Consider the following 11,921-nt stretch of genomic DNA (forward strand, 5'->3'; position numbering starts at 1 on the left):
TGCTCTGTCCTCTCTCAACTTTTCATCCTTGTATTCTTCAAACTCGTAGTCCACGCCGACAATTTCGTCTTCCTCGTCATTTCCAGCTCTAGAAGAGCCGGCCCCATTTTTCGCCGCCTTTGCCGCGTCTTGAATACTTCGAATCTGTGGAAACCAGTCAAATGGTGTTACAAATCAACGAAAGCGTGAGTATGTGTGCAGGCGCACTCTAATATGCGTCTTATTCTTCGAATTATGTAAGATTGTACTAATTTTAATGCGGTAAGCGCGCAGACTGGTTGCGCGTTTATTGCATTCCATCCACCGAAGTATCTAAGCGCTGACTTTGCTGTTAGCGACCATGTGTAGTGACCCGAACTTTTCCATGTTTATATATATTAAATGAAATTGATATTTATATTTATATGATTAAGTGTTTCCAACATGTTAAGCAATCAAACTTGTTAAGACTTGATTAATTGAAATAGGTTTTATATAGACAATTGACCACCCAAGTTGACCGGTGATTCACGAACGTTAAAACTTGTAAAAACTATATGATGTCATATATATGGATATATATATAGTTAACATGGTATTATGATAAGTAAACATATCATTAAGTATATTAACAATGAACTACATATGTAAAAACAAGACTACTAACTTAATGATTTCGAAACGAGACATATATGTAACGATTATCGTTGTAACGACATTTAATTGTATATATATCATATTAAGATATATTAATATATCATAATATCATGATAATGTAATAATTTAACATCTTATTTGATATAATAAACAATGGTTTAACAACACTTAACAGGATCGTTAACCTAAAAGCTTCAAAACAACATTTACATGTAACGACTAACGATGACTTAACGACTCAGTTAAAATGTATATACATGTAGTGTTTTAATATGTATTCATACACTTTTTAAAGGTTTCAAGACACTTATCAAAATACTTCTACTTAACAAAAATGCTTACAATTACATCCTCGTTCAGTTTCATCAACAATTCTACTCGTATGCACCCGTATTCGTACTCGTACAATACACAGCTTTTAGATGTATGTACTATTGGTATATACACTCCAATGATCAGCTCTTAGTAGCCCATGTGAGTCACCTAACACATGTGGGAACCATCATTTGGCAACTAGCATGAAATATCTCATAAAATTACAAAAATATTAGTAATCATTCATGACTTATTTACATGTAAACAAAATTACACATCCTTTATATCTAATCCATATACCAACGACCAAAAACACCTACAAACACTTTAATTCATCAATTTTCTTCATCCAATTGATCTCTCTCAAGTTCTATCTTCAAGTTCTTAGTGTTCTTCATAAATTCTATAAGTTCTAGTTTCATAAAATCAAGAATACTTCCAAGTTTGCTAGCTTACTTCCAATCTTGTAAAGTGATCATCCAACCTCAAGAAATCTTTCTTATTTACAGTAATATATCTTTCTAATACAAGGTAATACTCATATTCAAACTTTGATTCAATTTCTATAAATATAACAATCTTATTTCGAGTGGAAATCTTACTTGAACTTGTTTTCGTGTCATGATTCTACTTCAAGAACTTTCAAGCCATCCAAGGATCCTTTGAAGCTAGATCTATTTTTCTAATTTCTAGTAGGTTTATCCACAAAACCTAAGGTAGTAATGATGTTCATAACATCATTCGATTCATATATATATAAAACTACCATATTCGAAGATTTAAACTTGAAATCACTAGAACATAGTTTAGTTAATTCTAAACTTGTTCGCAAACAAAAGTTAATCCTTCTAACTTTACTTTTAAAATCAACTATACACATTTTCTATATCTATATGATATGCTAACTTAATGATTTAAAACCTGAAAACACGAAAAACACCGTAAAACTGGATATACGCCGTCGTAGTAACACAGCGGGCTGTTTTGGGTTAGTTAATTAAAAACTATGATAAATTTTGATTTAAAAGTTGTTCTTCTGGGAAAATGATTTTTTCTTATGAACATGAAACTATATCCAAAAATCATGATTAAACTCAAAGTGGAAGTATGTTTTCCAAAATGGTCATCTAGACGTCGTTCTTTCGACTGAAATGACTACTTTTACAAAAACGACTTGTAACTGGTATTTCCGACTATAAACTTATACTTTTTCTGTATATATTCATAAACTTAAGTTCAATATAAAACCATAGCAATTGGATTCACTCAAAACGGATTTAAAACGAAGAAGTTATGGTAAAAACGAGATTGGATATTTTTACTTATTGTAGCTACGTGAAAATTGGTAACAAATCTATATTAATCATATCCTAGCTAACTTATATTGTATAATACATATATTCTAATATATTATGTAATCTTGGGATATCATAGACACGTATGCAAATGTTTTGACATATCATATCGACCCATTTATATATATTATTTGGAACAACCATAGACACTCTATATGCAGTAATGTTGGAGTTAGCTATACAGGGTTGAGGTTGATTCCAAAAATATATATATACTTTGAGTTATGATCTAGCTTGAGACGTGTATACACTGGGTCGTGGATTGGGTCAAGATAATATATCAATTTATTTCTGTACATCTAACTATGGACAACTAGTTGTAGGTTACTAACGAGGACAACTGACTTAATAAACTTAAAACATTAAAACGTATTAGAAATGTTGTAAATATATTTTGAACATACGTTGATATATATGTACATATTTGTTATAGGTTCGTGAATCGACCAGTGACCAAGTCTTACTTCCCGACGAAGTAAAAATTTGTGAAAGTGAGTTATAGTCCCACTTTTAAAATCTAATATTTTTGGGATGAGAATACACGCAGCTTTATAAATGTTTTACAAAATAGACAAAAGTACATGAAACTACTTTCTATGGTTGAACGATCGAAGCCGAATATGCCCCTTTTACTTGGTAACCTAAGAATTAGTAAACCAGTCTACTAATTGACGTTAATCCTAAAGATAGATCTATTGGGCCCAACAAACCCCATCCATTGTAGCGGATGCTTTAGTACTTCGAGTTTTTATATCATGTCCGATGGATGTCCCGGAATGATGGGGATATTCTTATATGCATCTTGTTAATGTCGGTTACCAGGTGTTCACCGTATGAATGATTTTTATCTCTATGTATGAGATGTATTGAAATATGAAATCTTGCGGTCTATTATTATGATTTGATAATATATAGGTTAAACCTATAACTCACCAACATTTTTGTTGATGTTTTAAGCATGTTTATTCTCAGGTGATTATTAAGAGCTTCCGCTGTTGCATACTAAAATAAGGTCAAGATTTGGAGTCCATGCTTGTATGATATTATGTAAAACTGCATTCAAGAAACTTATTTTTGATGTAATATATTCATATTGTAAACCATTATGTAATGGTCGTGTGTAAACGATATATTTTAGATTATCATTATTTGATAATCTACGTAATGCTTTTTAAACCTTTATCGATAAAATAAAGGTTATGGTTGTTTTAAAAATGAATGCAGTCTTTGAAAAACGTCTCATATAGAGGTCAAAACCTCGCGACGAAATCAATTAATATGGAACGTTTATAATCAATATGAACGGGACATTTCACCATGTGCAACCTGTGAGTTTTCAAAATGATTTATTAAACTTGTTATCGTGTATCTATCGGAGGAGAAAGTCATCCGCGGTAACTTTGGACCTGAGCGTAGCTTCTCCGAGCGGGGTAGGCAGCGTGATGATCCCTCGGTAGAGACAGGCGCTGATGGCAAAATGTGAGAGCGCCGGTTGCCCAAGGATAGCATCGTATTCCGATTCGGCGTGTATCACTCTGAAGTCCACCACGGTCGTATCCCCTTAGACCATGCGGGGTCCCCACTTATCCCCCTGAACTGCTGTTTCACCTTCCTCAAGTTGCGCTTCACGGTGTAGTTTAGGTTCTCAAAGCAATGATGGAACAAAACATTAACACAGCTGCCAGTATCGATAAGAATTTTGTCAATGTGCTGCGTGCATTCAGGCAAATAACCTTCAACCACCAGAGGAGCGCATTTTCTTTCGAAAATGGGCTCGCGTGGGAGATGCGCTTTTAAGTTCTCGTACGCCAGCAGTAGCTCCTTCTCAACCTCCTTCTTTTCCCACGAAAGGACGTAAATGACCTTATCCTTCTCCACCCCTTCGGCCTCCTTCTTGTACCCTCCTGACTCGTCTTTACCCGGCTTCAAATGCTTCAGTTCTCCTCGCTTGAGGCATGCGACCACCTTGTCAACCAATGCTTTGCAGCGATTAGTTTCGTGCCCGAAGTCATCGTGAAAGTCACAGAACTTCGACTTGTCCCGTCGCGCATACTCAGACATGCGCGCATGCTTCTCAAACGTCTTGGATATTGGCTCAGTCACATAAATCTCTTTCAGGCTTTTCGTGAGGCTCCTGATCAAAGCTTGTTTGTTATCCCTGGTGTCATTGTCTCTGTTCCGATGGTGTTGTTGGTTGTTGTTGTTCCCTTGGTGATTCCGCTGGTGTTTCCTATCATTGTGGTGATTGTTGCTGTGGTGGCGGTAGGGGCTAGAGTCGTGTTGGATTCTCCTGAAACCACCTGACGGGCGTCCACCCCTGGACGAATCGTAGCCGTCGCGCCGACCGTTGCCTGAGCCCCTGTAACTCGAGTACCTTGTGGTGTCTTCCTCGGCGCGCATGTGCTCGTGCGCTTCCCTTAACGTTTCCGCCAATGTTTCTGAAGGGCGCTTCCTCAACCTTTGCCACAACGTCAGGTGACGTTCCCGACAGATCCCATGTATGAAACCGGACACCTTTAGTGATTCTGCACAGTTGGGAATTCTAGCTACCTCTTGACAATACCTGTCGATAAACTGCCCTAAAGACTCCCCTCTCTCATGTTTGATGTCATGACATTCAACATGCGTCCTTCGAGTCGCGCGCATGTTGTGAAAGCTAAGCAAGAAACGCGTCCGCAGATCATCATAACAGCTTATAACTGGCGTTGGTAGGTTGTTGAACCATTGTCGAGCCACGCCCTCTAGTAACGGCGGGAACTCCATGCATTTGGTCTCGTCAGCCCAACGCTGATTTCGCGCTATACCTTCATACTTTTGCAAAATCCATCATAGTATCCCAAGGTTAGCGGTATCACAGGCAGCGCTGTAGAAACATAGTTTAGTATGTGCGCCGAGAATTTTTCTCTAGTAGGCGCTGTTTCAAATGAGGGTTTAACAGGCACTCCCTTCATCCCCGCGTATATGTTTTTAATCATGAGCTCAGCCTTTCCCGGATGCTCAAATTCATGCGCCATATCATCCGGCGCAGCATTCATCAAAGCATGAATCAAATTGGCTTGACTTTGGGCGCGTTGCTCGCGTGTCCTGGCCGATGATTCTGCGGGTATCCCCCTTCCTGCAGATGAAGTGCCCTGCGCGAAGGTGGCAGCGCTAGACCCGGGTGTAGTCGGGGAGGCATCCCTTCTAGGTGACGGTGAAGTTCGCGCGCCCTGTGAGCCAGCAGGGCTGTTGGTATGGCTAGGGCTGTTGCGCGCAGATTCGGTAGTTGGATAGACGGGCACGAATCCCGTGCTCGCAGTGTTTGAGGCCCATGGTATCGGCCTAATTGCTTCTGGAGTTTTAAAGGACGATGCAGGTGCGCTAGGGGGAGGCATCTGTGCACCCCTTGGCGGCGCGTTGTCAGAAGTTCCTGCCGACCCCTTGGCGGCGGGTTTAGGTCCCGTAGGTGATGTAGCTCGTGCTTGAGCGGGCTTTGGTACTTCCTGCTTGCTGGCCATCTCAATACCTGTCACTGTATATCAAGAGGAAACAAGCGGGTTGTTAGTGGACAGACAGAAAAAAGATCAAATCAAAATCTTTTAACTTGATTGTCCCACGGATGGCGCCAAATGATCAAGCATAGAATAATCGGGTCGGGTTCGGTCCATGCTTGACATCAATAAGGGGGGATTTAAGGGTCAATTGAGTTTAACTCTCCGGTCCGGAGTACCGTGAATAACCCCTTGCGAGATGATGATCTCAACAGGGGTGGTCAAACGTCAGACCCACAATCAGCGGGTAGTCCGGTCATAGATGGCTCGCGCTATAATATAGGGTTTCTGTTCATAGAACGTTACCTGTATATCAAGAATGTCTAGTGCGATGCTATGAGTCCGGTAGCTCGGGTATATTTGCGTTATGCGCTACTGTTCTTAGAATATATGTGTGTGTGTGAAGGTGGAGAGTCCAGATCCTTTGTTCTGTGAACGAAGTCTTGTATTTATAGGATAACCTTTCTTGTCTTCTATTGCCACGTAATGAGGTTAAACAGATCGTGGCCTGCAAATAGTACGTTCTCAGGTGAGCTGGTCCGACAAAAGTAAAAAGTGTTCTTGTCGGCTCTGACTCTTGTGTGCCAGGTGTCCTCTGCTAGCCACAGCATCCCTCGTCATGTGGCCGCTGCCTATGCGCGCTTTCAGGGATAGCGCGATGCAATAAGCATAGCCCTTCAGGCCACAACATCGCCCGTCATGTGGCCGCTGCCTATGCGCGCTTACAGGGATAGCGCGATGCAATAAGCATAGCCTTTCGGGCCTTGGCGCGCTCTAGTAATTCCTATTGGCGATGCTGCTTGATACGCTATACGAGCTGATCGGGTATGCGTATCATTATCAGGCAAAAATACTTCAAAATCAAGGCTAGTTAGAGACTAGTTGGCCTACTTTTACAACCATGCTATGCCTATTTAGCGATATGTGTGAAGCTCATTAATCAAAGGTTGCGACTTCAAACCTCTTAAGATACATGTATAGATATATGTAATGTACATATATTACTCAGGGTAGGTTAGTTGTAGAAGTAGGATTGCCACAATTAAAAAGCAAAAACAAAATGTACAGGCGTAATGGCCTCGATCTACTGTGCAGCATTTTCACGGTTATTGTATTTAAGTTAGCGGAACGTTTTACAAAGATATAAGCCCGTGCTGTTCTTAGGAAACACTAGCTGGACAGACTATTATCATACCTGATCATAGAATATATTTCTACTGCTAACGTTAAGGAGCAAGACATAGGCATGAAAAGAAAACACAAGAGTTGTACTAGCTAGTATTTAAATCTTCAACACAACAGGCCAATGCCATCTTATTAGCATATACCAACCGGAATACACACACTACACCTTGATAAACATAGGAGTCAAATTTGATAAAATATCCAAGCGTTACATAGCAAATTTCAAACTTGTTCGATAATGAGGATTGCTCGATCGGTGTCCTTATTCAATCCGATAAGCTATCTTCGCCACTGTTACTTTTACATAATCCCATGTAAATAGCACTCTCATATTTTAACCGAACACCGTATATTGTCGTTGTATTTTTTACTGATTGCAAACCATATTTTCACATACCAATTTTTCTTGTAAATTGACTTCAAATGTACAGGTATTGTTATATTTACATGATGGTTACCGAAAAGCAAAAAGAAAGCCGGGTTTTACTGTATCATTTACAAATACGGATCAGGACCGACCTATCACGTGGAAAGTCATCACTCTGGTAGTTGAACATTTAAGTTACCCCACCAAAAAAATTAAATTATATTCCCCTGATTAATTTTATTCATAAAATTCAACAAAAAATCAATTATCATCACATCGCATACTGAAAACCTGAATTTAATTCCTCGGTGCATATTCTACTCGATGATCAGAAATGATAAAAAAAACAAAAACAAATACAAAAACCTGTAAAAAAAAAAAAATCATAGCCGGTAAGATTTCGACACGTGTTTTACATGACGTCAGCAAACCTCATAGTTGTTTCGATTATGGTGCTGGTGTTGGTGTTGATGGTGGTGGTGATGATGTCCACCGCCATAGAGTTGATATTCCGACGACGGTGACTGTTGCGGTTGACCTATCATCATCTCCTTTTGTCGCCGGAGTTCCATTACTTTCCGGTGAGAGTTAGAGTGCTGAGTCAGCACAAATGTAGGACTCGCTGCTGGTCGATACTCCGGCACCAACCGCCCTGACTTATACCTCACGCCACACGCATTACACAACGTTTTTGGCCCTAACGGTCCGGTTCTCCACTGCGGCGTTTTCTCCGACGCGCAGTGCGTGCACCGTCGGAGAACGCCTCCTTCTGAGGTCGTATCGGAAGATGATGACGTCGGCGATGAGTACGGTTCTATCTTCATCGTCGTTTTTTCAGGTAACGCCGTTGTTGTTGTTGTTGTTGTCCATGTATTATTATTAGTAGGTGCTCTAGTCCTTTTACTTCTAGATCTGCTATGAAACGATGAGTTTTCCGGCCGGTAGTTTATCGTTCCGGCGATATTACTCGCCGGAAAATCACTGAAGGAATGATGCACAAAGTTGGACAGCCATTCGAGCTCCGCCACGTCATCACTCTAATAAGAAATGAAATGATACGTAAAGAGAAATTAGCTAACAAATTCTGTTCCAACCAATTAAATAATAAACAATTAAATAAAAAAATAATATAATAATATTAATATTTAGTTGATAGAAGAAGTAACTAAAATGAGGATGAATGTGAGAAATGTAATTACAGGGACACAGAGGTCATCAGTGAAGTTAGTGGAGTGATGATGGCGGTTAAGAATATCATTATCATTATCACTATAATTATAATTATAATTATAATTATAATTGTTGTTGTTGATGATGACGTCAGAGTGGAGATGTGAGGGAGGGAGGATGACGTCATTGGTGGTAGTAGTAGTAGGGGAGATGAGGTCGTGATTAGAGAAGTCAAGTAATTCGTCAACGCCGGAGAAATCATGACCGGAGGATGGCATTCCATAAATATCCATGTGTGTGTGTAGTGGCCGGTGATATATGGGAAATTAAATTAGGAGGAGGTGAGGAAGAGAGATGGAGTGAGAGAGTGGGAAGTGTAGGGAGGTGGATATAAGTATAGGAGTGGTACGTAGGTCGCGTTGGTGTGAAGGGTTTTGGGGGGCAGTGGAACGTGGGTAGAGTGACCATGTAATATGAGGCCTCTCATACCGTACCCACACTCATTTGCCTTTTTTTTTTATTCAACTTCTTATTTTTATTTTTATTTTTCTCTTATCACATCACCATAGTACATACCGAGTATAAATGAGTATGTGTTTTATATTAATTTTTTTTTAATTTAATAGTCATTTGACAAAAGCACTAAGTTTAAGAAATCGTAACTTTATACTTTTTATTATTTTTTCTGTTTTACTACTTAGTTTTTACCTATCTTTTTATTTTATATTTATAAAGAAAATGATATAAAAGAACTTTATCTTATTATCTTATCCATTTTTAAAAGTAACTATTAATTTGATCATCCGAAAAAAGAAAAAAAAAAGCATATCAAATTGGAACGGAAGGAGTGTCATAATCTTACACTCTAGGTATGTGTACTATCTAGAACTCTATAAGGCTGATTACAATAAGTCGTGTTCGAGCCATTTATCACCAAACATTTCTTCCAAATTGCTTTTGATCCACAAATTCAATTTGAAAACCGTATTTAGACAAATTTGTCATCATTTTCATAGATGATATTTGATTTATTTGAAGAATAATGAAGAGCACGAACAACATTTGAGATTAGTGCTTGAGTTGCTAAGGAAAGGGGAGTTGTTTGCTAAATTCCCTAAGTTTGACTTTTGGTTGAAGAAGGTGCAATTCCTCGATCATATTGTTAGTAGCCAGGGAATTCAAGTGGACCTTTCCAAAATCGAAGCCATTGCAAAGTGGGAAACCCTAATGACCCCAACACAGATAAGTCAATTTTTAGGTATTGCTGGTTATTATCGAAGATTTATCCAAGATGTTTAAAGTAGCGAAACCATTTACAACATTGACACATAAAGGGAAGAAGTTTGATTGGACAAAGAAGAAGTAACCTTCGGCGCATATCATATCACTACCCGAAGGAAACAATGATTTTATTATATATTGTGACACTTCACGTCAAGGGTTTGGTTATGTTTTGATGAAACGAACGAAAGTAATTGTTATGCTTCCCGACAAATAAAGATTCACGAACAGAAATATACGACTCATGATTTGGAGTCAGTTACTGTAGTTTTAGCACTTAAAATATTTAGGCATTACCTATATGTAACGAAGTATACCGTGTATATGGATCACAAGAGTCTCCAACATATTTTCATTCAGAAACAACTGAATATGAGACAACGTAGCTGGGTTGAATTGTCAAACGATTAGGACTAGGAAATTCGATATCATCGTGGAAAGACTAATGTGGTTTCCGATGCTTTGAGTCAGAAGGAGGGAGTTAAACCTCTAAGATTATCAGCTCTGTGTGATGTCCTCGTCAATACACTTAACGGCTCTGTTACTTGGTCCCACAGCTTGATCGAACTTAAATAAATTTAATAAACAACATTGCATTCTTTTATTCAAAAGTTTCCCAAAAAGAAAATTTACCAAAATATGTAGTTTAAACAAACCCAACATATTAATTAACCAAAGACATAAAACATTGTCAACCAAACACCCACAAGTTTAATAATTCAAAAAGAGAATGCAAGTTTAATGTTTCATAAATTGTTTAACAAAATCTGCCCAAATGTATGCAGTCACTTCTAACACAGCGGAAGCACCAAACAAATCAAGTAACTGTGAAAACATGCGAGTAAACTGTCAACAAAAATGTTGAGTGAATTATAGGTTTAAATAAACGTATAAACTTTAGACCATAATATTTAAAATGTTAGAAAACATAAAACATTATTCCATTATCAATGAGCCACCTGGTAACCACTTAATCATTTATTTACCCTTGCCAAACACAATATATATACACTGAACAAGTGTATCTTCAAATAATTACGAAGTACTAACACATTCCGATTATAAATTGCTAGCGCGACTAGCTCGAAATGGGGTTGTCAAACCCGATAGATCTATCCATAGGATTCACGTTCACCAGTAGAAATCAGTGATTACAGTTACCAAACTAGGGAATATTTTTGTTCAACTCATAATGAATGATTTAAATTTAATTGCCACTTGTGTCTAAACGTAAAACAAAATGCATGTAATCACATCCCAAAAATATACTTTAAAAAGTATGAAAAACGGGACTATAACTCACCTTAAAGGAAAAATAGTAACCACACAAAATGCGAACAGCAAACGAAGTATAGTGATCAAGAATGACCACAACGCCGACCTATAAATAAAGCAGGTCGATATAAATAACTAACTTAGGTCAAGTCTTAGTATGATAGTTATAGTACTTGTCGCAAGAAAACATAGAACAATAATCAACATGCTTCGGTTTGATCAGAACAGCGTAAGGACACGTACTTTCTGTTTTTAGAAAGTTTCTATTTTTAGCAGGTTTTCATATTTAGAAAGTTGCTGTTTTTGGAAATTTTACAAGTTAGGAAAGTTTCCTTAATTAGAAAGTCAACAAAAGTCAACTGAAAGTTAAAGTTAACCGAAAGTCAACTCAAAAGTCAACCTTAGTCAAACATAGTCAACATTGGATTTTTAAAGTATAAGTTATATTAATAATATAAGTTATAATGTTATTTAAAGTCATATATGTATAATTATGTCATATCATAAGTTTAATTAAGTTAAAATGAATTATTAAAGTTAACATAAGTTTAAATGATATAATTAATATAACATAAGTATTTAATTAATTAATTAAATATTAATTATAATATAAGTATTATTAATTAATAATGAATTTTAATCATATCATAAGTATTATTAATTAATAATGAATTATTAATCATATCATAAGTTTCTAATTATAATCATTAAATCATAAGTATTTAATAATTAAATTATAATTAAATAATAACTAAGCTTTATAATAATTAAATAATAATCTTTATTTTAAGTCTTATTATAATAATC

At 37.2% G+C, this 11,921-nt stretch overlaps 1 protein-coding gene across 1 annotated transcript; it reads right to left on the reverse strand.

Annotated features, from left to right (window-relative positions):
- Positions 1 to 7,684: 7,684 nt before the first annotated feature.
- LOC139855375 (GATA transcription factor 4-like) lies at positions 7,685 to 8,886 on the reverse strand. Its single transcript, XM_071844592.1, has 2 exons — positions 8,588 to 8,886; positions 7,685 to 8,425 (listed from the first exon to the last, which is right to left on the reverse strand). The coding sequence occupies exons 1-2, from the start codon at positions 8,849 to 8,851 to the stop codon at positions 7,811 to 7,813; spliced, it is 879 nt and encodes a 292-aa protein (XP_071700693.1). The 5' UTR covers positions 8,852 to 8,886; the 3' UTR covers positions 7,685 to 7,810.
- Between the last annotated feature and the right edge of the window lie 3,035 nt (positions 8,887 to 11,921).

Source organism: Rutidosis leptorrhynchoides, chromosome 6 (assembly GCF_046630445.1).
Source record: "Rutidosis leptorrhynchoides isolate AG116_Rl617_1_P2 chromosome 6, CSIRO_AGI_Rlap_v1, whole genome shotgun sequence".
Lineage (NCBI taxonomy): Eukaryota > Viridiplantae > Streptophyta > Magnoliopsida > Asterales > Asteraceae > Rutidosis > Rutidosis leptorrhynchoides.